The sequence below is a fragment of the Lathamus discolor genome, chromosome 10, assembly GCF_037157495.1.
Source record: "Lathamus discolor isolate bLatDis1 chromosome 10, bLatDis1.hap1, whole genome shotgun sequence".
Lineage (NCBI taxonomy): Eukaryota > Metazoa > Chordata > Aves > Psittaciformes > Psittacidae > Lathamus > Lathamus discolor.
In genome coordinates this window covers 19,442,704-19,470,131 of record NC_088893.1, presented here as the reverse complement: position 1 = coordinate 19,470,131, position 27,428 = coordinate 19,442,704, and the positions used below count along the sequence as shown (strand labels likewise).

At 49.9% G+C, this 27,428-nt stretch overlaps 1 protein-coding gene across 5 annotated transcripts in view; it reads left to right on the top strand.

Moving 5' to 3' along the window:
• The window catches only part of ACSL6 (acyl-CoA synthetase long chain family member 6), a 37,463-nt gene that overhangs the window by 3,190 nt on the left and 6,845 nt on the right, over positions 1-27,428 (top strand). The window contains exons 2-17 of one of the 5 annotated variants that reach the window (XM_065691041.1): positions 3,883-4,018; positions 5,996-6,216; positions 7,503-7,617; positions 9,267-9,331; positions 9,986-10,087; positions 10,231-10,330; positions 10,837-11,015; positions 11,544-11,576; positions 12,369-12,420; positions 17,090-17,163; positions 20,181-20,258; positions 22,439-22,573; positions 23,638-23,772; positions 25,485-25,580; positions 26,388-26,460; positions 27,282-27,370. In XM_065691041.1, coding sequence (XP_065547113.1) covers positions 6,022-6,216; positions 7,503-7,617; positions 9,267-9,331; positions 9,986-10,087; positions 10,231-10,330; positions 10,837-11,015; positions 11,544-11,576; positions 12,369-12,420; positions 17,090-17,163; positions 20,181-20,258; positions 22,439-22,573; positions 23,638-23,772; positions 25,485-25,580; positions 26,388-26,460; positions 27,282-27,370 — 1,521 coding nt within the window. In that variant the 5' untranslated portion in view covers positions 3,883-4,018; positions 5,996-6,021. Of the gene's footprint in view, positions 1-2,928; positions 4,019-5,995; positions 6,217-7,502; positions 7,618-9,266; positions 9,332-9,985; positions 10,088-10,230; positions 10,331-10,836; positions 11,016-11,543; positions 11,577-12,368; positions 12,421-17,089; positions 17,164-20,045; positions 20,259-22,438; positions 22,574-23,637; positions 23,773-25,484; positions 25,581-26,387; positions 26,461-27,281; positions 27,371-27,428 lie in introns of those variants that run through there. The other 4 variants (XM_065691040.1, XM_065691039.1, XM_065691042.1 and 1 more) reach the window with 4 other exon arrangements.

The following is a 27,428-nucleotide window of genomic DNA, read 5'->3' as shown; positions in this document are numbered from 1 at the left end:
TCACAGAACCTGCAGGCTCCCGGGTTCCTCACTGGAGCACAGCCTCTGCACCAGTGCTGAGCTCTAGTGAAATCCAGTTGATATTTCAAGGCAAACGTCAGAGCTTTGCCTGGCAACAGCCATCAGGGGCTGTGCACAGCACCTTCATCTTTGTGCTCCGCCGATCGGGCTGTCGGGGTGCAGCTGCCTTGCCTCTCCGTTCAGCGCTTCCCTTTGTGCTCTGCCCCAGATAACTATTTTTATAGACTCATTTAAACTGCTTGCTCGCTGCCTGTCACACAGTGCTCGAGAACGGAAGATGGGACCAGCACCCATCAGTGTCACTCAACCCCAAGCATTGAAAGAAACAAACCCCAAACCAACAAACCCCGTCTTGACAGTAGCTGAGATTTACAAAGGATCCCAGGTACTTCTGGGACAGAGGGAGCTTTGCAGGTGCTCTGCAAGCAGCTTCCACAGCTGAACCCCAGCCCTGGCAAGAGCAGGGACAGGAAACAGCCTCACTTCATGATGGCACATACGAGCTATCAACATAAGCCTCAGCAACCTGCACAGGAGTCACTGGCACCTGTAAGCTCTGCCATAAGGCTGAAAGACAATTTCTTTCCTGCTCTAGTCACCTCCAGGTGTTGTTCCCTGGTTCCAGGTGCTGCCTGACCTAGGAAGTGGGCAGGGAAGGATAAGGCTGTGGTCTCCCAGAGGAAGCTCTGCAGCCCGGAGCTGGGTTTGGCACAGCTGAGGGAGCCATCCTGATAGAGCTGCAGGCAAAAGACCAAATAGACAGAAAACCAAACAGTTCTGGGGCTTTGCTTTTCATTCTGGCTGGCTTTAGCTTGGAGGAACTGAAGGAGCCTGCTTAGTGAGAGCACGCAGCAGTCACAATGGGATGAGAGGGATGAGACAAGTGTAATGAGGGACCCAGGGTTAAGTACCCCAGGTGGGTTTTGCCATCTGAGCTTCATCCTCTGCAACCACTGCGGCCAACTGGCTGGTGTTTTCATCCCGATGAATGAAACCTTGTGACTCGTTCATCACATGCTGGTGCTGGGTAACGTTTTAAGGACCTTTCGGCTGTTAGAGGAGCTTTCGCATCGCTGTAACTCACGGAATGGAGAGACTTCGGAGACATCAAAGAGTGTTTCATTCTGGTAGGAAACTTCAATATACTCATGCGGGCTTTTAATGCTTCCGTATCCAGTTGAGTGGCAGATTTGGACCAGGATCCTGGTCTTTTCTTTCTTTTTCTTACACATGAGTGGCTGCAGGGTACCACTGCTGAGGGGTGCGAAAGATATCTATAGGTTGGCTCAGATCCATGAGCCCAAGAGCAGGGAGGAGGTGTGGGACTGGAGGATGAAGCTTTTGGGGGGTTTGGAACCAGCAGCTGAATAGGTGCACCCGAGGCATGGCGATAAGGATGAGCTGGTGGCGTAGCTCCGAGTATGGAGCATTTCCAGCCAGCTGGGTGGTGGGTTTTGCTCTTTGGAACATTACAAACATGTAAAGTAAGATCTTAGCGCAGCCACTGAATTATTTATTGAATAATTCCTCTTGGCAAGGGGCTGGTTTGCTGTAGATATTTCAGATACTTTAAATGCCTCTATTTATGTGCAATTACTGTGCTTTTTCGGTAAAATTGGACTTTCAGGACATCGAGCTCCTTGTGAGCATTTTTCCCTTTTTAGTGGATGCTTGCAAAGATCTCGTGTATTGCAAATGCATTTCCTTGCAAATGCATTTCTCAGCAGCAGAGCAGGAGCGAGCAGAGGCCACTGCAGCTCCTCTGGGTTGCTTGGAGATTCGCACCCTTTTGTCTGTGCCCTGCCTTTGGCGTTGGGGTGCCGACGAGGAGGCTGGTGGGCCAGTGGGGCTGAGAACATACCAAGCATATACTTGTGTGTCTATGCACACAAACATATAGAATCAGAGTGGTTTGGGTTGGAAGGGACCTTAAAGCTCATCCATTTCCAACCCCCTGCCATGGGCAGCGACAATCCTGTCTATGTGAGCCCAATCTGCCAGGATCAGCTCGTGTCCCACTGCTTGGCTGAGCCCAACCTCAATCCAGACAGGCTTTAGGAGGGGAACTGAAGTTTCATCCCACTCCTCATCTTCTGTGCCCATGCAAGCCTTGCGGAGGTTAACGGAGGCTGGCTTGGTGCCGTCTCCGGTTTTAATTACAGCAGTGATTAGGAATTCATAGCCCGTGGTCTCCCAGGAGCTGCCGCGCTGGCCAAGTTGGGGAAAAGTCAGTGGTACCTGAGCTGCATTTAATGGCAGCAGCTCCTCCCGGGTTTGCTGTCCCATCGTGTGCTTGCGGGAAGCTTGGGAAGAGGAGGAGGGTAGGAACACAATAGTGCTCCGCAAGCAATCCACCAAATCCCCAGATGCCCTCTGCCAGCCTCTATGCACACGTCAGAAACGCATTCATCACTGCAATAGCTTTCATTTAAACTAGCAGATGGTTTCCAGTAATGCAGCACAATTAATACCCACCAGTTTTATGTGTTTGATGCTCCCTTACCCGCTGTAAGTGGAGACTCTCATGTAGTGACACTGTCACAAGATGATTTGAATCCCTGCCTCAAAGCCGGCTAAACCTTGTGTACAGACACTGCTTTTTGCTCTGCAGGGGAGGTTAGGGACAACGCTCCAAACTTTGCTGGGTGCTTCCTTGTGCAAATCTTCTGTCACCAACCCCCTTTTCCTGAAGGAAACTACAAAACTCAAGGGCATGGGGTCTCTGGAGCTGAATGTGAGGAAACAGCTTTAACAGCTCAAAAGGCTCAGGCTGATTTGCTTGAGTGAAACCCCTCTAAATCTGCCTCTCTGGATTGAGATGTTTCAGGTCCTGTAAACTCTGTTTCCTGAGCACATGAGTGAGCAGCCAGTGCTGTAGCCAAGGACACGGATGGGGTGATGGGATGGGGTGATGGGGGTATGGAGAGGAGCTGTGGGTCTGCAGGCTCTGTGCACCCTGGCTGCGTTTCCTCACTGCAAACAGTTAATTCTCTCAGACACACTGAAAAGCTGCTTATTTGGTTTGGGTTTAGTGCTCTCGAGTCAAATGTAAATAGCCTTTTTTCTGGTGCCTGAATGTTGGGATAGGGATTAGACCTTTTGCCCAGTTTCCAAGTGAAATGAATGACCCGCCTGGTCCCTGTCCCGCACACTGCGGGCAGGGAGATAAAGGCAGCTCCAAAGGAGTTCTCCTTCCCGGGAGCCGATGTAAGGGTAGGAAGGATGTGATCGCATGGCTGCACAGGACGGGGGAAGTTTTAATTGCCTTATGCATTCCCCAGCAGCGAGAGGCTGTTCCCACACTGGTTTATGTCACTGAAACTCCATTGACTGCACTGGAGTTACGGAATCACTTCCAGCAGGAAAAGATCAAAGTGGAACCGCACAATAGTGCTGTTTGTGACCAGGGAAAGCCATAAATAAGCACTGTCCCTGTGGGATTGCCTCTTCACAAAGGCTGGTTCATGATTCAGAGCCTGGTGTTGCTGCTGGCTACACAAGGGCTGGTTGCAGAAGCTCTCTTCACCCCAACCCTATTGGGGGAAGCTGCCAGCCAAGCGGGTCAGCCCCAGGCTCCCACTCGTGGCTATTCCCTCCCCGCAAGGATCCAGCGCTTCTCCCTTTCTCCAAACCACTTCCTTCAGTCCCCATCATTGGAGCAGGCTGGGATCCGGGCAGCTCCAAGCACTGATCCCATAGGAGACAAGCAGCCTCCATGGGTAGGAGGGTTCTGGGGTGTTTCTCCCCGAACTCGACTGTGCTGCTCCTCCCAGACGCACCTTTCCCCTTTCCTGGCCACCTTCCCAAGCAGGTTAGCTGCCCTGAGCAAAGCAGGTCTGGGCTCATCATGAATCACTTTAGGCACAGAAATCAAGATGAACTGTTGCAGAAGGCATGATGGGTGAGCTTGGTAGTGCAGAAACGGGGTCAGTGACTGAAGTACAGGTCTCAGTGGAATTAAGAGGACTCAAAGGAGCTGGAAACTTCCTTTGATGGGGTAAGTTCACTCTGCTTCTGTTTCCTCACTTTCATTTACTAATCTAAGCCCAATGGATCCTGGACTGGTTTGGGTTGAAGGGACCTCAAAGCTCCTCCAGCTCCAACCCCTGCCCCAGGCAGGGACCCCTTCCACTGGAGCAGCTTGCTCCAAGCCCCTGTGTCCAACCTGGCCTTGAGCACTGCCAGGGATGGGGCAGCCACAGCTTCTCTGGGCACCCTGTGCCAGCGCCTCAGCACCCTCACAGGGAAGAGCTTCTGCCTAAGAGCTCAGCTCAGCCTCCCCTCGGGCAGGTTCAAGCCATTCCCCTTGGCCTGTCCCTGCCTCCCTGCTGCCCCCACCACGTTGTAGTGGTTGAAGTTAACTGTTCGCTTCAGGCTTTTGTTTGGGCAAACTTTAATGCCTCCTCCAGAGCCCTGTGCAAGGGGTACCCCTGTCTGGGGCTGGTCTGTGCTGGCCTCCGGAGCTGCCTTGGCACAAGCACGGGGAAAGGCTGCGGGGGGGCTGCTCCTGACCTTCAACATAACCCAGACACTGTTCCCGGCAGGAGAAAAGCCGGTTTGTGTTAATGTCACCGGTGCCACTGTGTGGGAAGCCCTGGCTCTCCATGGGAGTGAAGCCCCCCATTAATCACTCCATAGCTCCATAGGCTGGAGCGAGGCCAGGGGGCAAGAAGAAAGGGGCTCCTGCCCCAGGAATGCTTCTTCTTTAAGGTCTTGGCTGCTGTTAAAGTCATAAATAGAGCCGTGGGGCTTAACAGGAAACCTTAACTGTTTGGATCCCCTCCTCTGCAGCATCTGTTTGGCTTGAGCCTCGCAGGGCTGGCCGTTACTGGAGACTCCCTGGTGGGGAGTTGATACTGGGCCCTTACTGGTATTTACAATGCTGCTTGTGTGCTCAGCACCCAAACAGGAGTCCCCTGAGGACAGTGTACCTTTGTACCCCAGGAGCAGAGGGATTGCTGCCCTGCTCCTCTCTCCGGGGTGCAAAGAGAAAAGCAAAGTATTTGGAAGGATGCCCCATCAGCTGCTTGCCCTTTGCTTCCCCAGCGAGCAGCTCTTGCTTCGTGACTCCAGTCCCTTGCTCACAGCGCAGCGATGCTGGCAGGTATAGAGGCAATGAGAGTAGAGTGTTGCCATCCTGGCCCAAAACTCCTCCCATCACCATCTCCTCCATGCGCACCCCTTGTTACAGCAAAGGGGAAAAGGTTTTCTCTTTGCTTTCAGGTTCAGTGCCAAGGGTCCCCATCAGCCTCACTGTGTCCGAGGGGCCAGGGCTCCAGCCCTTCCCACAGCAGGACTGTGGTGCTGCCCGTTGGGGAATGCCCTGGCACCATGGAGCACCGGAGGCACCGTGTCTGGTGTGGCTGCAGGGTAGGGGCCCTGCAGTGGCGTGTTCCCAGCCTGATACCAGCACTGCCTTATCTCCGCTCCACAGTCCTTGCAGTTTCTTCCAGGAAACGCTTCAGTGATGAAATGAAACTTCCTTGGTACCTCACCTATCATTTACCCTGAGGTACATCATAAGGAACACAAGGTTGGGAACGTGAAGGTGGTGTTTCGGAGCTGTCTGCCCGGTGTTCTGCACACACGGGCACACTGGCTTCGCACTGCTCCCCATGAGCTGAGGGCTTGTGGCCGGATGGTGCGGTGCTGCCTGACCCTGTGGCCACCAGCAGCCCCTGTATTGCTCAGGGAAGCCCTGAGCTCAGTCATAACTGGATCCCAGAGCTTGTCACAGCATTTGCCTGCTGCAGGTGACTGCAGCTGCATCACCCAATGCACACGTGTACTCAGTTGCCCTTTAGGAGCGAGCCGTCTGCTCCTGCTCCCCCTTGTTAGGGGTGATTCTTCCATCCTCCTATCTCTTCAAAGATGCTGTTCTCTCTATGTTAAGACTGCTGCAGAGCAGCGTTTGCATTGCCCGACAAGGGCCAGCACCGGACGCTGCCCTCACGCATCCCTGTGGCTCTTGCAGAGTTCGCCGTGTCGCTGGCGGAGAAGATGCAGGCTCAGGAGCTGCTGCGGAGCCTGCGGCTGCCCGAGTTCGATGACCTGAGCCAGCTCTTCCGCAGCCTGCCCGCCTCGGCGCTCGTGGGCATCGGCGCCTTCGCCGCCGTCGTCGCCTACTGGTTCGCCAGCCGGCCCCGCGCCGTGAAGCCGCCCTGCGACCTGCGGATGCAGTCGGAGGAGGTCGAGGTGAGGCCAGGGGCATCCCGACACCATAGAACCCCAGCCTGGTTTGTGCTGAAGGGACCTCAAAGCTCATCCAGTCCCAACCCCTGCCCCGGGCAGGGACCCCTTCCACTGGAGCAGCTTGCTCCAAGCCCCTGTGTCCAACCTGGCCTTGAGCACTGCCAGGGATGGGGCAGCCACAGCTTCTCCGTTCAACCCATTCCAGGGGCTCACCACCCTCACAGAGAACTTCTGCCTTACATCCAACCTCCATCTCCACTGTTTAAGTTTGAACCCAGGCAATACTGCCATGAGAGGTGCGGTGCGCTATGCCAGGGATCTCTCCTTAATCCACCTTTATCTGTAAACTGGAAAACTAGAGCACAGCCCATTGATTTATTCTCTTGGATTCTCAGCAACAGTTTGGTCTTAGCCTTGCCATGACCCAAAGTTACAGGAGCTGCCGCTGCACGGGAGAAACCACTGAAAGGCAGCCACTGATGGGATCACATCGGCTGGCACTTGTTTCCTGAGTCTGCTGATGCAGACTCGGCAATGACAACAAACAGGAGATCCAAATCCATGCTCAGAGCCTGAGGAGTTGTTAATTTTCATGCCCGCAAAGGGTTTTAAAGTTTAATGGAGCTGCTCTGGTTTAAAGAGCAGAAATAGATCTGAAAACTGGCTCCATTTAAATGAGTATCTGAAAGCGCGATGGGAATTTTTACAGCTTTTTGTGATGTCCCCTCTAAAATGTCACTGTAATTCCAACATCGTAAAATGATTGGAAGTATTCACACTTTCCAAGAGAGTTTTCCCCTGTGTTTAGGGCTTTAGTGAGGCTTTTTCTGGCTCACATCACAGTCCTGGTTTGGTCACTCTCACCCTGCCCACTCTAAACCACCTCTATTGAACCTCATGCACCTGGGTCTGCAGCCTGGCCTCTGCTTCAATCTGTCCTTCCTGTTGGACCAGATGTCCTTGAGAAGGTGCCTGTGCTATCAGCCCTGGGGATCTGTGGATCCCAGAGCAGTTGCTCCCTCAGCACATCCCCACTCTGTCGCTTGTGGATCCATAATTCCTCCTCAGATCTCCTTGGGAAATATCAACTATCTCCTGTCCGGGTCGAGATCTCCACTGTTCTCCATGTTACTGCGGTGTCAAGGTGGATGTCCCACCTCTCCCACCCCTTTGGGTGCTGGGGATGGAATATGGCATCTGCGGAGCATCCTGCTTTCTGGTCCGGGGTTTCCCCATCTCCTGCCCATCGGGTGGTGCTGTCTCACATCCTGTCACATCCTGTCACACAGGGCCTGGATGGAGCACGCCGGTCGGTGATCGGGGACAGCCCGCAGCTCCTGACGCACTACTACGATGATGCCAGGACCATGTACGAGGTCTTCAGGAGGGGCTTCAGCATCTCTGGTGAGAGCACAGTGACAAGGAGCAATGGGAGCCGAGGAGGGGAGAGGTGGAGGATGATGCAGTCCCAAATGGTGAGGGAGGCTCAAAGGCTTAGGGGAGCTTAGGGAGTGTAGAGGCTGAGAGTGCGGGAGCCCATAAAGGTGTGGGAGACACCAATGGTGTAGATGCCCATTTGGACTTCAAAGGCTAACGGAGCACGGGAGACCCGAAAAGGAGCAGGAGGCCACCAGAATGCGGAAGCCATAAAATTGTAGAAGTCAGTTGCAGAGGCTGAAAGAATGGAGGAGGCACAAATAGTGTGGAGAGGCTGAAAAAGCGTTCAAGTCCCCAGGGGTACGGAGGGGGCACAAAGAACAGAGAAACAGGAGTGGGAAACTGAAGGAGATATCATTGCTAAGGAGAAAGGGAGACTAAAAGAGTACAGCAGGACAATAAAGTGCAGAAACCTGGAGAGTATAGAGTCTAAGAGAGTTTGGGGGGGCCCCAAAACTATAGAGGACCGTAACATGTGGGATTAGGGTTCTTATTTGCAACGCACATTATTTTGCCCTTAATGCCATTGGATTTTACTGTGTAGCCCCTTGGTAGCACAAGATCCCTTTGCTGCCACTGGCAGATACCTTAATGTCCTGAATTCTGCAGCGTCAGCAAAGCTCATCATACATTATTCAGTCCTGGAGTGTTTCTGAATTCATTACACGGGGCTGACGCAGGTGTAGAACTGCAGAACCCAACAGAGCTCTTCCTCCGCTGCAGACACTGATAGCTATTTCTCCTTGTTGCTGCCTTTTCATCACTTACTCATACAGCTTACAGCCCTATATCCCACAACAGCGCAGGGCAAGGGCTCTGCCAGAAGCCCTTAGGAAAGCTGAGCATGGTATCAGTCCATCACCCTTACCCCACGATCAATGTTATCATCAAAGAGCTCTTACACACTTGTGAGACCTCATTTCCCACTCTGAAAAGCCACGATGACTCTTCCCTCCTCTGCCATAACTATTTCTGTGTCTGCTGCTTATGATGTCCTGCCTTGTTGAGCACAACTGCCTTGTTGAACACAACAGTTTCACTGTCACATTACTTTCGGTACCATCAAAAAGCCTCAGTGGAATTGCAAATATTCCACCCTGCAGCACAGGGGTAGGTAAATAACTCGGGAGGAGTTTGGAGGGATGGATCTCGTGCAGGTAAGCGCTGTTAGCAAATGAATTTAGCATTTCCAGTACCGCTCCTGTCACATAGTGCTGTGCATTGTTTTCCCCCTCCTCCAGAGCAGGCTGGGCTAAGAATAGCAGTTTTCACTTTGAAGTGTTTAAATCAAAAGGCAGCGAAAGCAGTGGGAGCTGCTGTTTGGGATGGAAGCCCTTGGCAGACACGAATGCTCACGCTGCCTTCAGAGAAGGGTCTTTTAATGAGGCTGATGGGGGCAAACTGCTGCTGTCCCTGCTGCAGCTCAGGGAGGAGGATTGAAGGGGCTGGGGGATCCCAGCAGCTGGTCTCCGTTAGATGCACTCCTGTGAGCTCTGTCCCAGGAGTGAGAGTCAACCCTGATAGCAGCAGGTTCACTCTTTGGGGGCTCTGCTGCATCCCTGCAGCGTGGTGCTGGGCAGCACCGTAACTCCATCATCTCTGCTTGTGTCTTCCAGAAAACGGCCCTTGCCTGGGTTTCAGGAAGCCAAATCAGCCCTACCAGTGGCTGTCCTACAAGGAGGTGAGCTGGGAATCATGGAATCGTGGAAAAGCTTGGATGGAAGGGACCTTAAAGCTCCTCCAGCTCCAACCCCTGCCACGGGCAGGGACCCCTTCCCCTGGAGCAGCTTGCTCCAAGCCCCTGTGTCCAACCTGGCCTTGAGCACTGCCAGGGATGGGGCAGCCACAGCTTCTCTGGGCACCCTGTGCCAGCGCCTCAGCACCCTCACAGGGAAGAGCTTCTGCCTAAGAGCTCAGCTCAGGCTCCCCTCGGGCAGGTTAAAGCCATTCCCCTTGGCCTGTCCCTGCATCCCTTGTCTAAAGCCCTTTCCAGCTTTTATTTGCACGCACTGACCGGGAGGTTGCTGATGTGTGAGGGCTGTTTCCCAGGCCAGGCACATCCCGGTGTTACATAGGGGTGCTGGCTCTCAGGGAGCAGCTCAGTGCCATTAGCCTGCACTTGACAGTGGCACTGACACACTCCAAACCCATGGGCATTGCCAGCCAGAGATCAGCTGCTAGTCAGCTACTGATGGCTCACGGTAATGTAAACCACTGGGTTTTTAGACAGCAAACATGAGAGTTTGAGAGCCTCCCTGTACAGGCTCAGTCTCCACTTAGTCTGATATTGCTGATATTCACCTTTCTATGTATTCTTTTTCTCTTCGCATTCCAGGTGGCTGAAAGAGCAGAAGCTCTGGGTTCAGGCCTAATTCAGCAGGGCTGCAAGCCATGCACGAAGCAGTTCATTGGGGTCTTTGCTCAGAACCGCCCAGAGGTGAGGTTTTAAACTCAATTGATGCTGCATTAATAACGTTCCTGGCTTGTGAGCTTGCTTTAAACTTGAAGATTGCTCTCAAGTGGGTTAAATGTGTTCCCATAGCCCCTTTCTCACCTTCATGCTCTGATGTCCTCCTGCAGTGGATCATTTCCGAGCTGGCTTGCTACACCTACTCCATGGTGGTGGTTCCCCTCTATGACACCTTGGGTCCCGGAGCCATTCGTTACATCGTCAACACAGGTAAAGACAGGACTGATGTCCTCTCAGAAACCACTTTGTGGCTCGGAATGGTTCATTTTCCGTTGCTGCCCACAAGCCAGGCCAGTTTACTCATTGTCTTGGAGTCACTTAGAGAGGTTCCTGGGGAGCTGGGTGTCCCGGTGATGGGTCTGCATTTCCAGTGTGCCCTTTCGTGCACAATGGTGGATAGGACTGCTCTGGCTGTGGGAGTTACTCCACGGCCACCCACTCCTGTGCTGCTTCCTATTGTGCCTCATAGATATTTTAGCCCCCATGGTGAGCAGTTTCAGCAGTTTGAGCTGAATCCCAGCACGACCGGAGGTGTCAGCTGCAGCTCTGGCACTGATTTAGATGAGACTAAATCGCAGTGATTTCCTAAGAGAAATGTTTGGTATGGTCTGGGATTCCTGAAGTGGATTTCGGAACTGACGCAATGCTACGAGCCAGCAGCCAGCCTGGCGTTAGGAAACAGATGTAAACAGCTTGTTCGGGTGCTTTTCTTCCAGCTGACATCTCCACGGTCATTTGTGACAAACCCGAAAAGGCCAGAACGCTGCTGGACCATGTGGAGAGGAGAGAAACGCCAGGTCTGAGCTCCATCATCCTCATGGACCCGTTTGAAAAGGAGCTGACAGAGAGAGGGAGGCGTTGTGGAGTTCGCATCCAGACCATGCAGGAGGTGGAGGTACGTTTGCTCTCCTTTCCTTTTACTGTTTTGTAGCTTCTGTAAAAAGCCAGTAACTAAACAGGGACTTGTGAGCTGTGTGGCAGGTTCAGTGTCTGGAGAGCACAAAAGAGCAGCCTGTGGCTGGTGATATTGATGCTCAGTGTGGCTGCCTCTTGGCGTTATCCCTTGTTGATAGGGGAGCCAACATTTCAAGCCTTCCTGCTCACAGAAGATATCAGATACACGCTATTTAAGCCTAGGAAGGGGGGTTGCTGTTTGAGACACTGCCCTCCTACATGTAGTTACAGCCTTACACTGATGAAACAGCCTCGATCCAGCTCAACCAACCCAAGCTCTACTTGAAAACCAAGGCTGGATTGCAGTTAATGCAAGAAGCTTTGGACAGAGAAGATGACATAAGCTGTCAGCCACAGATGTTTCTGCTGGAGCTCCCACTGTCCCTCAGTGGTTTGTGGGTTATTAGCGAGTGGGTTACACCACGGCAATCCCAGTGGAAGTCATCTTTGTCGCTTTAATCTCTTTCAGGACTGTGGCCGCGAGAGTCGCCATGTGCCTGTGGTGAGTGTTGATGCGCTGCTTCTCCCACCCACAGCTGCAGCTGACTCCTACATTTACTTCACTGTCCGAGAGGGAAAGGTTTGCTCAGGACTCTCAGTACCATCCCCTGGGGTCACAGAGTGGTTTGGGTTGGAAGGGACCTGCAAAGCTCATCCAGTTCCACCCCTCTGTGATGAGCAGGGACACCTTCAACTACATCAGGTTGCTTGGAACCACATCCAGCCTGGCCTTGAATGTCTCCAGGGATGGTGCATCCACCACCTCTCTGGGATGTGCAGCATTTGCTTCCTACCCATCTCCCTTAACTGAGATAGTTCATCCTTGCTGAACATCTCAAGGAGACAGGAATTAAACGCCATTGTTGAGCCAAACTCAGAGATACTCCAGGAAACAGCTTTGGGAAGTTGTCTCCTGCTGCGTATCCCCATGTCTCCAGCATTATCAGGAAATGAGTAAATTATCTCAGGTTTTCCCACACACCTACCGGTACAGATGCTGTCTTTGAAAATACTAGCAAGACAAAGACTCCATCAAAGTCCTCTTACATTAAAGCATGCCCTTTGTGCAGCTGGAACAAAACATAAGGGAGGAATAGAGTCTGCATCAGCTGAAGAATCCCGATAAAGACTATTATGATGGTCTTTTACATATGCCAAGGGGAAGGAGAGCTTTTTATGGCAGTGTTGAAACAGAATTGGTTTGATCTTAAAGTTTATACAATGACAACAGTCTGCCATTGACCTATCTGCTTTTGATTGATGTGATTTCCTTATTCTCCTTGTGCATTTCCAGCCTCCTCGACCGGAAGACCTCTCAATTGTCTGCTTTACTAGTGGCACCACAGGTAAAAGAAGAGACATTTTAATCTCAAAATCTTAGACTAGATTATGAAATGAATTATTAATACCACCTTAATATGTGCCAACTTGATGTTATACTGATATAGCAATGATATTTTCATGCATTTTTAATGCTTAAGGATATACGTGTATATACATGTCTGTAGGCTGCAAACTACAAACACTGGTATATTTATTTTTCACTTGCATTCCATGATGTACACTTTGGTAGAACCATTTTCCAGTTGTCTGGAAATCTGTGCATGTTTCATCCTCTGTATCCTAAGCACGCCAGTGTCCCCAGCCCTAGCTTGCCTGTGTGCTGGCCATGGGGTACCGCACTGCTGGTACTCATGAGCCACTGACCCCTTTCTCTCAGTGAGAAGCAGCATCATTTCCCTGCCTGTTCTTAGCAGACACAGCTTTCCCCTCTCTCCAGACCCTGGTTTTCATACAGCTTGCAGGACTTTCTTGCTCTTGAGAACTTACCTGCAGAAAGAGACCAAGCTCTTCCAGGTTCACCTCTGCTCTTGGTGTTGCCTAACGCTTGGTCCTAGCCCAGAACATCCTTGATTTGGCCTCCACTGATCAAGGCAAGCAGAAGATGCTGCTTGACACCAAGCTGCCCTCCAGGAAGGGAGCTGCTTGTGCTGCTCAGCCTGCAGAGAGCAAAGGCTGCAGATGAGGCTGGACAAGAGGGAACATCTTCATCTTCCACCTCCTGGAGAAGACCTGTACTGCAGGTCAGGTAGGCAACTGCTTTATCAACTCCAAATGCAAACTCAAAATGTGGCTTTAGGGATTTTAACTTTGCTTTTAGTTTTGAGGTCTGGGCACTTCAGGGTACCTCAGGGCAGTGCATGGTGCGAAAGGAGCCTGACCTCTGCTCTGTCTTAGCACTGGGAATCCCTAAAAGGAAAAGATTGATCCCAGTGCAGGATATGGACATCGCAGCCTGTGTGCTGGGAGCACCGGCTCTGCCAGTGCAAAGTGGCTGGGCACAGCCTGGAATGGCAGGAACCCAAAGGAGCTGTGCCTGCAGACACAGTGGGCACCATGTGTTTGTGTGGGTTCTAAAGGGCAGAGCAGTGATTTGTTTTCAGGTCACGTTTTTGTCAATATTTTTAGTTCTAAATAAGACATTCTGACCAGAGAAGGGGTTTGATGTTTTTGTTCACAAACACAATCCTGGGCTGGCTCCCGACTTTGTGCTTTTCTTAGGAACATGCCTGAAGTTACAGAAATAGGACAACCAGGGAGCATTTTGCTTTCTCCCATCCAAATCCGAGATTCCTTATCCTGCACATCATTTCCTAACAAAACACTCACAGAGCAATGCTTTGTGAGCTGCCAGCCCAGTTCTGCTGCTGCAGGACTTTGCACATCACTTCATGCCTTTTGCAGGGGTTGTATCAGTGCTCTGATCTGTTTTCCATGTTGTGTTTTGATCTAAAACGCTTGGCTTTTTATATAGCCCATGCCAGGCTATTTTTAATGGTCAGATTTAGGCTTTTCTTCCAAGGGATATGTTCTCAAAGGCTTTTTTAGTCCTCAAGGGCTCTAAATCCTTTTGTACGGTGTGAAACAAACCTCAGCTGGAGAGTTCGTAACATGGAAATTGTAGAGTGGGAAACAATTTCAGCTGTTTCTAACAAACCCCAGCAGTGGACTTTAATGTCTGCTTTTCTTTGATAGGATCAGATGCCCAGATGCCTGCCCTGCGAGAGGCTGACACTGCTGAGCTCAGATGACAGGATGTCAAGACCAGCTTTCATTGTGGTACCCAGGAATCATCAGCACTCGGAAGTGGGCCAGAGGCACAGAGGTGCCCCCAAGCCATCAGAGAAGCAAGCTGTCGATTCCTCAAGGATCCACCTCGAACCCGTTGGATAAAAACTGCTTCCCAGCGTTTCCTCACAGCCTGTCAGTGCATATCCCTGACGGCCGGAGGAGAGGAGCGCTTGCATCCCAAAGTGCTGACGGATCACACCACTGAGTCAGTGCCGGAGCTGCTGCTCGGAAGACCCATTTAGCAAGATGGAAAAGGTCCTCCTCTTGCTTATAAGAACTGCCAAACCAGCCTGGCACCAAGACAAGGACAAATTGCCATACCCGGGCTACTACCTGCCCCTTTTCCGTAACGGGACACTCCCAAGGAGTGTCTGGATAAGGGAATTCGAGCTTGAGAGCAGTGTTACAGGTCTGGCATTGATTTATTTTAAAGGGAAAGCAGTATCACTGCCAACCTTTTAATCTCAAAGTGGTAGTTCTGGGAAGGGGCTCGTAGCAAGAGGGATCCGTTTTGTTGGTTACTCTTACAACTACTAAAGAAGGCTGGAATTTGCAGGAATCCCCCATCCCAAAGAGCTGCAGCTCCCATGGGAGCATGGTTTGTTCTGGAACACCGCTGTCTTTGATGCAGACTCAGTACCTCTGCTCAGAGCACCACGGCAGGACTGGAGCAGTGTGAGCATCGTGGATCCTTCCTCTGTGTCCTGTTTGCAGCTGGTTCAGGATCCTGGACAGGCTCTGGTCTTGATGGTGCCAAAGCAGATCAGTGGTGTCAGAGGTGGGATGATACAGGAGTCTGAGTTCAAAGCACCTGGGAAGCTGTGGCTGCCCCATCCCTGGCAGTGCTCAAGGCCAGGTTGGACACAGGGGCTTGGAGCAAGCTGCTCCAGTGGAAGGGGTCCCTGCCCGTGGCAGGGGTTGGAGCTGGAGGAGCTTTAAGGTCCCTCCAACACAAACCAGGCTGGGGTTCTATGAAACCTTCCAGAAGGCTGCAGAGCTGTGCCAAGGTGCAGGAGCCAGATCTGCCATTGGTATAGGTGGTAGGCACACTGTTGAACTTCCAAGCCAGTAATGAGCACATCCTCTTCACTGTGTGTAACCTGCTGGTGCCAAGACAGAAGAACTTGTGCTATGCTGCAGGAGTCTGGCTATGGATAGAATTGCCAGGGCTGAGCATGTGTATTTGGCTAAATACAACTAACGAGTGGTTTCTGGATCAACCAACGTTGGTTCATGGAGCTTTCCTGACATCTGGATCCATGTGTGCTGTGAAAATAAGTGTCTGTAAATGGAAACCTGCCTGTATGAGCTGGTGCCGCAAGCCTGAGGTACAACACATTGGGGCAGGAGCCTAACCTAACATCAACACGGCAAAGCTGTCAGCCCCAGTTTCACCTCCGAGCTTCGGATGAGGATGAGCATGAGAGCAAAACATGCCCTGTGCACCCTGTTCATCTGCAAGGATTTGGGACCGAGTTGCTCCCAGGCACTTGGGACACCAAGCATGGGTTTTCAGTAAAATACAGTGTTCGAAACGTCCTGATTTAGTGCAATAAATGCCTGCAATGATGACTACTTCTGCTTGGGCCTTTATTTAACTATTGGCAAGGCTGAGTAGAGGCAGTGGCAGGGAACAGGCAGGGCACAGGGATCAGCGCTGAGCTGGGCTGTGCCACGTGGGTGCCAACAGACCCCAAACCAAGAGGATTAATATCTCCCTGTGCTGAAAGCAATTCACAAAACACCGCTGCCCCCTTCCTAATCTGAGGAAGCCAGAGCGAAATCTCTGCTGGGTTATAGTTTTGCTGCATCCGTCATTAGCTGTAACAGGATTGCAGAGCTCCTGGGGTATCCCAGTGCTGGGGCTACGCAAGGTGCCCACAGGCAAAGCTCCTCTGATCAGCTTCCGCATGGCATAGCAGGAGCTACGTTGCAGTGGCATGATTGAATTAAACCAATCTGCTTAAAAGCACGCTGGGGAGAGAGAGGCTGGCTTCATAATCTTGCTTCGAGCTGACCTGCACCTCCTTTTCGGCAATAAACACTTTGAGGGTGATGGAAAGGGACAGTGCTGTGGCAGGAGGATGTGCGGAGTCCTCTGAGCCAGCACTATAAGGAGGGAGTTTCGGATGGAACCCTTGGCTCTGGTTGGTGGAGATTTCAGTGTCTGCCGCTTGACAGACCCAGTATTTTGGTATATGAACAGATACGAAATGCAAAAGAGAGAAAAGAGGGTGAAAAGGCAAACACTGACAGTGTGGAGGTGAATCGCTGCAGGTGCAGTGGCCAGCACTGCACTGGGATGTGGTTGCCTTATGGGCTCAGTGCTGTCTCCACCTCTGCTCTGCTGCTGGCAGCATCAATGACTTCCCTTAATTCCAGTCTCATGGGGCCTTCTTGTAGCCTAATTTTTACTGTGTATTGCCCGTTTCCTGCAGGGATAACAGTGTTATCCAGCGCATGGGCTAAGGAAGAGCGTGACAGCTTTTTAAATGGGGTTTCTTGGTATTGAAGATCATTCTTAGCCAAAATCTGTGTGAAACGAATCCTATTGGAAAGGCTGGGAGCAGCCAGCAAGGTCTGACGGCCATGCCCATCGAACTGCTCCATCCGAGTGCTCTCACAAATTGCAGTTGGGTTGTTTCTGATGCAAAGGGTTGTTCAGAGTCTCCAATGGAAATACTTGTGCTTATAGTATCACTGTATGACACTCTGAGTGCTGCACTCAGTGCTGCTGGTGCAGGTCACTGCACGGAGCTGACTGAGAAAGTTATGGTTTCGAACGCAGAATTTAATGTTTTAACCATTTCTGTTGTGGTTTTTGTTGAGCTTTCGGAAGTTTCCCCGCTGCTCATCTGCCAAATCTCTGTCTGTTTCCTGCAGGGAACCCCAAAGGTGCCATGCTGACCCATGGGAACGTGGTCGCGGACTTCTCGGGCTTTCTGAAAGTGACGGAGGTGAATACCCTGCTCTAGAAAACACTGCCCCGTGCAGGGGGCTGGGGGGTTCAGCTGTGTCCTGCATGGGCTTTGTGGAAAGGAAAGGTGCCTTTGCAGATGAGAGGTGAAATTTCTCTTACTCGGAAGGCCAAATGCATAGAAATGGGAGCGAGTCTGAGCTTAGAGCACTGGAGGGCATTAAATCCCTTTTCCAACACTGGCTCTCTGGTTCTGTAGGACACAGAGTGCTTCTGAGGATCAGTGTCGGCTCGTGCAAACCAATTCACTAACTCCTTTTGAAGAAGAAGGAGAGCAAACGAGCACTGTGCAAGTGGTGCTTGGAAAAGTGTAGAGGGTCCACTTGTGCTCTTTGTGCTGTGCCCAAACAATGTCCTCACTTAAACCTCTCTGCTTATTAAGTGCATATATATATATATATATAAAAGAATATAGAAGTTTTTTACAAGAATGATTAATTTCATTGATACCACAGTATATCTTACTTTCTGTAATGCCTGTTAAAAAAGCATAGCACTGGCCAAGTACCTGTACAATGTTTTAGGCAATGTGTAAACTCATGTTTATAAGTGATACAGGAAGCAGATTTGCTCTAGCACAGCATGCTAAGGACCTAACAAATATACAGAATCTATTTTTTGTTGTAAACAGGCAATTCCGTAAAGCAGTGACGTACGCACGGGTGGACAATTTGTCACCTTGTACCCTTTGCTGGTCTTACTGTTGGTGGTGAAAATGCTGCGGTCTAGTTATCCTAATCCCTGAACTTTGGGAGATTTCCAGACCTGCATCGTAAGGAAACTCGGACTCGTGATGTGAGGAGTCCCTCTGAACTCATGTGTTTGAGTATCTGCAGGGTTGTGACTCCAGTAATTCCCAGTATGAAATGCCAACAGCTTGCTGCAGCCAGCCCTTGGGCTTCACAGCACGGAGCTGTCATTGGCTTCAGAGGCAGTGAGATGCTCAAATGAAAGCTGGTGTATAGATAGGTCTGAGCTTCAAAGGGCAGGAACATTTATGTTGGAAGAGAACTGGTTTAGAGGGAGCTGGGGCAACTTGGCAGCTTCCAGGACTGGCCCACAAAAATGGATTTAGTGTTTGTCGATGGCAGTGAGATACTCTGGCAATGAGATACTCTGATTAATCTTGGAGGTATCAGAAGGAGACACAAGTCTGGTGTAAGTGGCTGCACATTCAGTCCCCAGAGTGGTGTTAGTGGGAGCGCAAATGCCTGTAGCCGACCCACACGAGTAGGGCAATGCCTAACCACAGAAATGCAAGGGAGCAAAATGCAACAGATTTGGATCACCAAAATCAAGATACGTAAAGCTGAGAAGTGCTGCAGATCTGCTGCTCACACACTCCTGTGCCAGCTTTGCTTAGGTCAGGGATTCTGATCAATAGAACAATTTTTCAAGTGACCCTAGAGCCCTTATACGGTTGTTCTCAGATGCTAAGAAGCTGCTTTCATTCTGCATTTAACTGGACACCTGTGCCAACTGTGAGGCACTGTTCAATGTCATCACTTTGGCCTGATTTAAAACAAAATCATTTACGATCTGGGCACTTAAAGCAGTGTTAAAGACAAAAGCAGCACAGCTAGTGATGCTAATGGGTCTACATTCCTGTGCTTGCAGAAAACAAGGCCAACCTGAAATGATGTATAATCAGATCTGCCGCCCCTAATGGCTTAATTCAGGCTGACACAGGAAATCATATGAAATGGGATGCTGAAAACACCCATATTGTCAGTCGTGTTTGACTTCGCTAGGTAATGGGTGGCAGAACATCCCCCAGTCTGACTTGCCCAGATTTAACTCCAATAAGATACTCCCTAGGGAAGTATCTCCTGTGCCTCCCTTCAGTGCCATGTCCCAGGCCATGGGTTACCCATTCCATCACAGCAGTGGAGATAAAAAGTGGGTATGAACTGCTAATACTGTGGGCTAATAGATTTTATACCCATTTTCCTCTAACCACTGGCCTTGGGGCAAGTTACTGAGTAATCAGGCTTTCAGGTTGTCTTATCTGTAATGTTATAGCAAGCCTTACCCTTGGAAAGGCAGGTAGTAAAGCAGGTAGGGCATCGGTTGAGTAAGGCTCCCGGGGCCTGTGTTTATTCCAGCCTGTGAGAGAGTTAAAACCTTGGCAAACTGAAGACTTCGGTAACTTTACTTCTGGCATAATTTGTCCAGCTTCTTTCCCCCCCTGCGCCTGTCTGTGGGGCAGTGATAATGCCCTTAAAATTCCACTTTAATCACTTCAAATGACAAGAAACACTAACAGAAGTCATTAATTTTTGCAGCTGAAAAACAATCATTAATTTTTCCCACCTATTCTGATTCAAACCAATGATTAACCAAAGGAAAAGGAGGAAAAAATCAATAGCTTTGACGCTGGTAACACTGTGATCTCCGCTGGGCTCTGTGCAATGGGGAAAAGGGATGCGCCGCGGAGCCCGGCGGATTCCCAGGAGGCTCCTGCAGGTTTGCACCAGGATCCTGCGGGTCTGCACAGAGCTGAGGGCGCGAATCCTGGTCTCGGCACCTCCTGGTAGAAAGCAATGGATAAAATGGGATTCTCTGTCAGGGTGAGCCTCCGTTTCCAGTGTGAGCTGTGTGGATACAATGCGCCTTCTGCCGCGGAGAGACCTCTCCGCTGCCCTCTGTGTACATCTCCGTGCTCTTTACTCCTCCTGCTAACCGAGCTTCATTGATGCTATGGCTTAACGCTTCACTTTGTACGCTGCTCCCTTCCTCTCTTGACAATCTTTACCCTTTTGCTCCTCTGGTGCCATTTTTCTCTTTATTGTTTTATGACTTTCTTGTTGTCTTCCTGTCAGTGTTTCTTTCCTTTCTGTCTCCCATGCCCTTCACCTGCAGAAAGTGATCTTTCCGAGACAGGACGATGTGCTCATCTCCTTCCTGCCTCTGGCTCACATGTTTGAACGAGTTATACAGGTAAGAAACCTGCCCGAACTGACGAGGCCTCGTGGGGCTCCTTGTGTTTTCTTCCAGAGTCAGTGGTCTCCTACTTGTGAGGATGTACACATTTCCTATTTGCCTTTAGCACACATGTTTGAGAGAATGGTACAGGTAAGGTCCTGGTGTCAGTGGAAATCATCCTTTTCCACACCGAAAAAACCCCTATGAAATGAATACAGTACTAAATAACCAGCGATGTCCTGTAGCACTAAAAATGCTTGTACTCCAGAAGTGCCACATGCATAACACCAGAGCCCCGTCTCTGGTCTCAGTGACATTGCCATGAGTCCAGAGCGATTCCAGGACAGCTTCCCAAGCTCTTCAGGTTACGCTGGTGTCTTTGAGGTTGGAAACCAGCCCTTTGTCCATGAGCAGAAACTGCCACCTGCACAGTTCTGGGGCAAGCTTTTCAGAGCACTTTGGGATGCGGTATCAGGGGAGCAAGAGGGTAATTTGTGCCATTTTCTACATCAGCTAAACCCCTTTTATTGCATAAATAACCAGCTCTGCAGAAAACGTGCAGACACTGAGAAAGAGGAAACCAAGACCATGGTGTGCCACTCGTGATCCTGCTTGCAAGGCAGCGTTCGGTGGGCATGAGGTGGTCCATGTGCCCCGGAAACAATGGCAAAGAGCAGTGCTGACTCAGGCCAGCCTGAGAACTGACTTCTTGCATCTCCTTCCGAAAAGCCAGATGAAGATCTGTGCTGCATCGGGGTGTCATGCACACCGGAGGAGATGATCACATCAGTTCTCCTGGCTTGAGAAGCTGCAAACTAAAACCTGGTCCAGTGCGTAAAGACTGGATCTGAATTCGGTTGCAGCTCTGTGCTTTCTCAGGGGCGATTGCTTTTGAGCCAGACAAGCATCCGAGTATAAACTCCACTTCTTAGTAACACCGGTGCCAGAAGTAGTATGTTCTGCCCTGTTAAAATCCTTGCAGATTGGGAGTGAAAGTCCGTTGAAGGTTTGGCGAATGACAGCACAGCCTTTCTGCCCTCGCAAGGCAAGCTGGTCAGTGTGCCACCCCTGTAATATAACTCCTAACAAGTCATCCGATGAGGGAGAAAAAGCCATGAGAACCATCTGAGATCCCCTTGTTTCACAGGATGCTGCTGTATTGAAACAGGCTCCAAAGGATGCTCGGCTTTATCCTCCCTGCTAAAAAAGCTCATTGATGTGAAGGTTTTTCCCAAAAGGGATAAAGAATCATTTTCAAAAGCATTCGGAACAGCAGCACTGTGTCAGCTTGCCCAGTTTTACCCAACACCATCAGTTCCTGGAACTTACAGTGAAAACTAGACACATACATTCTTTACAGCTAATATTTCTAGCAGCTATTTATAATCCCCACGATTATCTTTTCCTTGTTTTTCAATTCCTGTGCATGTGCAGCATGGTACACAGATTCAGCAGCGTGCTGGTCATTAACCACATCACATGTGGTTTCAGTTGATGGACACACGCTCTGTTGGCAGAGCAGTGAGAGCACTCCAGTCAGTGTTAGGGATAATTAGGAGTCCCACAAAAAGACTTAGGTGTGTCTTAAAGGAGTTTTAAACTGGTTTAGTTATATGGGGGAGACAAGTGCACCAAAGGGAGCTGATGTTCTCAGTCCTCTCTGGGGTTACTGATGACCAGGGCTCCTCACACTCTATCCTGCATATTCCTCTATTCCAACCCAGTGAAAGTCGCCTGTCTGCTTTCCAAGCACAAAACCTTCTGGATCAGTAGTTTCCATACAGGTTGAGCACCTTTTATGAAGGGGGCTTCTATTTCGGGGATGCAGGATCAGGCACTGTACTGCTAACGTAATATATTGTTGTATTTAAACAAAACTAAAGTATTAACACCTAAAACCCGGCCCCTGCTCAGTGTTTTACAGCGTTTCTTAATATCCATTTCTTTATTGACAGTAGGTGCTCATGCTGTGAGCTACTGCGGTAGGCCTGGCCTTAAAAGAGTTCAGATCCAGAATCTCAGACTTCTCCATCCCTGTATGCAGGGGATGAAGGGAAATCCCTTCCAAAACAGCTTCGGCTCCCTCTTCTTCCAGAACCAGTGGCAAATTCGGTGGATGCTGAATTGCCAGTACTGAAATGCCCAGAACTATCCGGATATTTCTGTTCAGTGCAAAATTTACTGTTACTTTTTTATGTATTTCTGAAGCCCTGGTTTTTGCCATATTGGAAAGCAGGATTTTAGGAAAGGCATTTCTGTGCTTGGGGGGGCTGCTCTGCCACGGGAATTAAAGGCAGGGAGATGACACGTGTTCCTTTTCCTCCCATCAGTCTGTAGTGTACTGCCACGGAGGGCGCATCGGGTTCTTCCAAGGCGATATTCGCCTCTTATCTGATGACATGAAAGCGTTGCGCCCAACCATCTTCCCTGTCGTGCCGCGGCTGCTGAACAGAATGTATGATAAGGTGAGTGAAGTTTGGCTCTTTCTGTGGCAATAAAGTTTATGTGCCTCTAGTACTTATGTGAAAGAATCCCCTCAGTCCCAGAGATTTCCTGAGCAGACGATGCTGTTTCTGCCTTACTGCAAACACACTCTTACCCTGTGGAAGTGATAGGGCTGCTCCAATGTGTAAGTTGATTCATGCAGACTGCTGACACGGACTAAATCCCTCTGTATCAGCCTCATGCCCTGTTCTCACTGAGGTTCCTAGTGACATTTCCAGAGATGAGGGATGTTTTCATCACAGAAACGCTGGTCAGACCTGGATGCATGAGGATTCTTTGTGCCCTTCAACCAGTTCTGGAAGTTGGGCCTCTATTCCTGGTGGCAACGACAGCTGAAAATGAGGAGCTGCAAAAAGACTATGAGGATTTAGGCAGTGTCAGCGTGGGGTGGATTCTGGATCTAGAAATCTTTATATCTAAGAGATAGTCTTGAGAGGTGGTAAAGACACATCTGGTCATGTTAAATCTGTTTGACCGGCTGGGAATATTTACTGCTCTGCAGACTTACCCTCTAAAGATGAGCTCAAGCACAAGCTACTGGTGTAATTTTTCCCCAGGGTCAGGACTGCTGGATCAGGGGTTCTGGTTCCTCAGTAGAGGGGTGGGCATTGCTGGTTTCTTGTTTGTGGAGATGTAGTACGTGCTGGTGTGTGATGAAGCTCAGGTCAACGCAGCCCCCCCATCACCTCCTCAGCCAGCAACGAGACCTGCTCCAGTAGTCAAGTTGCTCATTCCCAGCTGCTCAGATTGTATGATTTCATTGGATCCTATCATGGAAATCATATAGAAGTAGCAGTCATGTAAATGCAGCCAACTACCATCCCCTCTGTTTTATCTCCCAGGGAAACACCACGTACAATAGCGCACGGAGCGGGACAAACCACTCCTCTATATCCCCACTAACAAAGCCCCGTGTGGCCTCATTTAACAGTACCACTAACATCACTGCACCCTACCTGGCAGCAGCAGAGCCAGGCGCTGTGACGGTAAGAGCAGCTATTGATGCGCTCTCTCTGTGCTGCAGATCTTCAGCCAAGCAGACACGTCCCTCAAGCGCTGGGTCCTGGAGTTTGCTGCAAGAAGGAAAAAGGCTGAAGTTCGAAAGGGGATCATTAGAAATGACAGCTTGTGGGATAAACTGTTCTTCAACAAAATACAGGTAAGCCATTTAATAAGTGAGGCTAAGGTCAAAGAGCTCTCATTTCTTCTAGCAGTGACTGGTGTTCATGAAAGTCAACGTGGTCCGCTTGCCTTATGATGAACTGTAGGCAGTTGTACTCACTACTGAACAGCAGACTGAAAATTGAATAGAGAAAGGAAATGGAGCACAGCTTATTGTTCCACTGACTTTTGCATTAACTTCTGCCACGTTTGGTTTTTAGTTATATATTTCTTTTTAAACACCGTGCATAAGATGCCAAAATTTACATCAAATCTATCTCTGCCTCCTCTCAATGGGAATGAAATTCAGAAAGGTGGGCATGGAAAGAGGAGTATCTGATCAATGAGATGTTGCTTCAAAGTTTTCTGCAAATTCTCTACAGATAAGATTGGATTCGCGGTTGGATTTCAACTGGGAATGTTCATAGAATCACTGAACCCCAGCCTGGTTTGGGTTGAAGGGACCTTAAAGCTCCTCCAGCTCCAACCCCTGCCACAGGCAGGGACCCCTTCCACTGGAGCAGCTTGCTCCAAGCCCCTGTGTCCAACCTGGCCTTGAGCACTGCCAGGGATGGGGCAGCCACAGCTTCTCTGGGCACCCTGTGCCAGCGCCTCAGCACCCTCACAGGGAAGAGCTTCTGCCTAAGAGCTCAGCTCAGGCTCCCCTCGGGCAGGTTCAAGCCATTCCCCTTGCCCTGTCCCTGCAGGCCCTCGTCCAAAGCCTCCCTCCAGAGAAAAACTCAAACCTGCTTTTTCCCCTATGAAAACAAGAAAAGAGTGTAGAGAAAAATTCACGTGTAAATCATGGCTTAACAGTAAGGGAAACAAAGGCAAATGCCCTGGTGTGTGCTATGTATCTCCCCATGAAAAAAGGACTAAATTGGCTTCAACCCAGGGGTTTGGGCTCTCTGCTGCTCCGGGAGGCTCTGTTGCTTCATTTTTTTTAATCGGATAACTTACCTTGGAGACATGCTGCTTTATTTTTAACTGAAGAAACCGGCTGCACTTTTGGCCTGCGGATTAGCTGCCCTCAGCGTGCGCAGAGCAGGGCTCACACGGCGCTGCCGGGCGCGCAGACACGAGGCAAGGTGGGCTGCATACTGATTCGGGCTCTGGCGAGACCGGCAGGCTCAGTCCCTTCTCTTCCTTTGTGCTGGGCTTTCTTCTTTTAGAATAAGGAAAAGCAAGCGAAGGGGGGAGAAGGAAGTAAAATGCGACAGAGGAGTTGATGTAGCACCCTCCAGGAATGTTCGAAGGTCATCTGCCTGAAGAGAGGGACAGTGTTAATTCAGATGGCTTGGGAGCCTACTCATTAAAGCTGATGAGGTGCGAAGAGCACTGGAGGAGAAGGGGTTTGGTTTGTACCCCACAGTTCCCCAGAGCAGATGTTGCTCATCCTGCCAGCGATGGGGGATTCTCATCTCTATGCATTGAATGGTTTATACTTTAGGCACTGTATTTACCTGCAAGAGGGAGTTATTGCTTTTAAGGTTTAGCTGGATTTACCCCTAAGGAAAGATTCAGAGCTGGTTCATATTCATAGAATCACAGAATAGTTAGGGTTGGAAAGCACCTTAAGATATTCCCTGCCTCTATTCTAGAGAGAGCGCCTGTGCATGGGCTGTACAAGCAGTACTCATGGGTGCTGCTGGCTTTGCCACCAGCAGTAACCTGTGATGCTTTCCTCCCTTTTCTCCTGCTGTCGAACAGGCAAGTCTTGGTGGATGCGTTCGAATGATCGTCACAGGCGCTGCTCCTGCATCTCCAACCGTGCTGGGCTTCCTCCGTGCAGCCCTCGGGTGCCAGGTGGGCTCATGATGCTGCTTGGATGTGTTTGTTCACTGCGAGCTGGGAAATACACTGCCTTTGAGAAAGAAGATGGGTTAGAGCCTCAGAGCTGTGTTTAGGGCAGCTTTATCAGGGCTGGTCCAAGAGCAGCGCGTCCCTGGAGCTCTGCTCCCGCAGCCTCGAGGCTGGAGCAGGAGCCCTTCCTGGTAGTCCTGGAAAGGAGCAGCAGACAAGAGCTGCTTGTGCTGCAGGCAGCTGTCAGAAAAGAGCACGGACTCATCCCAGCTGCTCTCAGCGCTTAATTGAGTATGTGCAATTAAATATACTGGTGCATGTGCTCAGAACTTCGTTACGTGAGCTTTATTCTATATATAAATGGAGAAAGATAATCTTCAGAGGGCAATTTAACCCACTTAAGCTGTCCTCTGTGTTATTTCTCTTTGACAGGAAGGCCAGGGCAACTAAAAGGCCTCATTGAAGAGCCTAAAATTAGGCAAAATTAATGTAAAAGGTGTATTTTCAAAACATCCCACCAAGATCCCATTTTTCGCCCTCACTAGTAAATTCCTCCCATAAAGTAATACACTCCTTGACTCGAAAGCTAAGAGCTGAACTTGTCTTCTCACTACTTCAACTCTACAGAGACAATTCCTAGTCATGTCAGTGAAATACTGGGTATGGTAAGAGCCAGGGAATGTGTCCCATATAGAATGTTCTCCTGTCATTGCAGCTCCAGGGGTGCACAACAGAAAGCAATGCTTAGAATCTTGTTGTGTATTAGTGAAGCCCTCCGTGCTGTTTTAAAGATACCTGTTTCTTTGCCAGGTTTACGAAGGTTATGGCCAAACAGAGTGCACGGCTGGGTGCACCTTTACAACCCCAGGTGACTGGACATCAGGTAATGATTTTCTTCCATCCTTTCCAGAGAGAAAAGATTTCTTTAGGGAATTCAGGACTGTAACATCACAGGGTGCTATCGGCATTCACCACTGTGTGACTGATCTGCAGCAAATACGATGTTCTTGGAACTGTCATTAGGCCAGAATAACAGCACAGGGATCAGATGCTGGGCACGTTTGCCTGGGGAGGTTTGGAATTGTCCCTCGGGGTGCTCTTTGTGGCACTCTCATCTCTGCACTGCTGGTGCTCTGAGTCCTCTCTAGAGCACAGGACGTGAATTCAGACGAATGTCTGTTAGAAAGAAGCGCTGGAATAAATTAAAGATGGGCACGTTTGCGGACTTAGCGAGCAAAGCCAGGCTTTGAATAGAGACCCACCGCTACGCAATACTTTCTGTGTTTCAGGCTTTCAGAGCTTTTGAATCTGGACAAAATCACATGAAAATCGGCACTAAGCAGGGTTCAGATAATCCTAGAATCCCAGACTGGTTTGGGTTGGAACTCTTTCCTTTTTTTTCCTAAAGCGATGAGAGTCCAAAGTTTTGTGTGCTTTTGTAAGGAATTCAGCTTAAAAAAGGGGTAATCCCTTACGGGTAATGGAGACACGGTTTGTATCTCGATATGTTTGAAAACAGGGTTTATATCCAAAGAGGAAGTTTGGGTATTTAGTCTCAATAACACAAAACCCGAACAAGGAAATTATTGCTGCATGGAGACACATTTCCTGCTAGAACATCCAGTGTATCTACAACCATGCAAGCAACTGCTATTTACTGTTTCTAGGACTGATGAGAAGTGACTTGATAACTTTGCTTTCCAGGTCATGTAGGAGCTCCTTTGCCCTGTAACTTAATCAAGCTGAAGGATGTGGAAGAGCTGAATTATTTTGCTTCCAAAGGAGAAGGAGAGGTAGAAAATCACATTTTTATATCAAATCCTTGCTAGTTAACACTGTGTTAAGTACTTA